At 40.7% G+C, this 952-nt stretch overlaps 1 protein-coding gene across 1 annotated transcript in view; it reads left to right on the plus strand.

Moving 5' to 3' along the window:
• The window catches only part of PHALS_06375 (uncharacterized protein), a gene marked incomplete at both ends in the record, with an annotated part of 510 nt that extends 494 nt beyond the window's left edge, over positions 1–16 (plus strand). Inside the window, one exon of the mRNA XM_024719648.1 lies at positions 1–16. This exon is cut by the window's left edge and continues 494 nt beyond it. Within this exon, the coding sequence (XP_024584926.1) occupies positions 1–16 (16 nt within the window).
• Positions 17–952: the final 936 nt, after the last annotated feature.

The following is a 952-nucleotide window of genomic DNA, read 5'->3' on the forward strand; positions in this document are numbered from 1 at the left end:
TTACTATATATACTAGTCAAATCTATAGCCTTAGTTAAGGTAGTAACTTTTCTTATATAGAACGAAAAGTCGGTGATCTAAATTACGCTTCCTCAAGCGCTAAGCTCAGCAGCCCTGCCGCAGTAAGCTAAAGTCGAGAATTGGTAAATAAAATTATCCGCGCTGTAGACAATCTCTTGCTCGTCAGGACCCCATATATGAAGTGCAGAAAGCACTCCTTAGCGGATGGGGGTCGATAGCGTAGTGACTTGCTGCCACAATTCCTTGGAAGTGGGTTGTTGCTCGGCTAGAGGAGCGCCTTTCTGTGCGAGGAGAGCTCGACAATGATTAAATAAGCGTTCAAGTTTTATCGAATTAAAAAGTAGTAAGAAGTAAAAGCTAAAAAAACATGATGATGTAGTTATCGGCATATTCCATCGTGTACTAGTCGTCAAAAATCTGGATAAATCAGTAGTCAATTCACTAGAGTTTTATCGTAATTTATAGCACTCTGAGTTCGCAGACTGAACCATTTAATTTGAACGTAGCAATCGGATTGTATATCACTGGCAGTTTACGCACTTGCTATGCGGTTTGATGTCTAAAGTTGCAATTAGCTGATCCTTTGAGCACGTCAGAATCTTCTCCTCCATGACGGTCAGTTCAAAAACTATATTAGTAAGTGTTGTACCTGCATCTGCAGCAAATCCATTACGTACTGGACGGTATCCAGCATACACTGCTGGTATGCCATTATGCCAAAGAAAATATATTATATATATGCGTTCGCTGAGAAATATATATATTTGGGTAGCTGCAAAGCATCGAAATCCGACAATTATGTTCGCTTAGCAGGCAATAGGCCAAGTTTCTCCTTGAAACCGCAAAACGGACTAACAGAAATGCAAATCTGCTTGATATATAAGTCTAGCCAAGCGCCATCCACATTGTGAGCGGTATGCGCATGTTGCTA

Source organism: Plasmopara halstedii (assembly GCF_900000015.1).
Source record: "Plasmopara halstedii genome assembly, contig: Scaffold_2956, whole genome shotgun sequence".
Lineage (NCBI taxonomy): Eukaryota > Oomycota > Peronosporomycetes > Peronosporales > Peronosporaceae > Plasmopara > Plasmopara halstedii.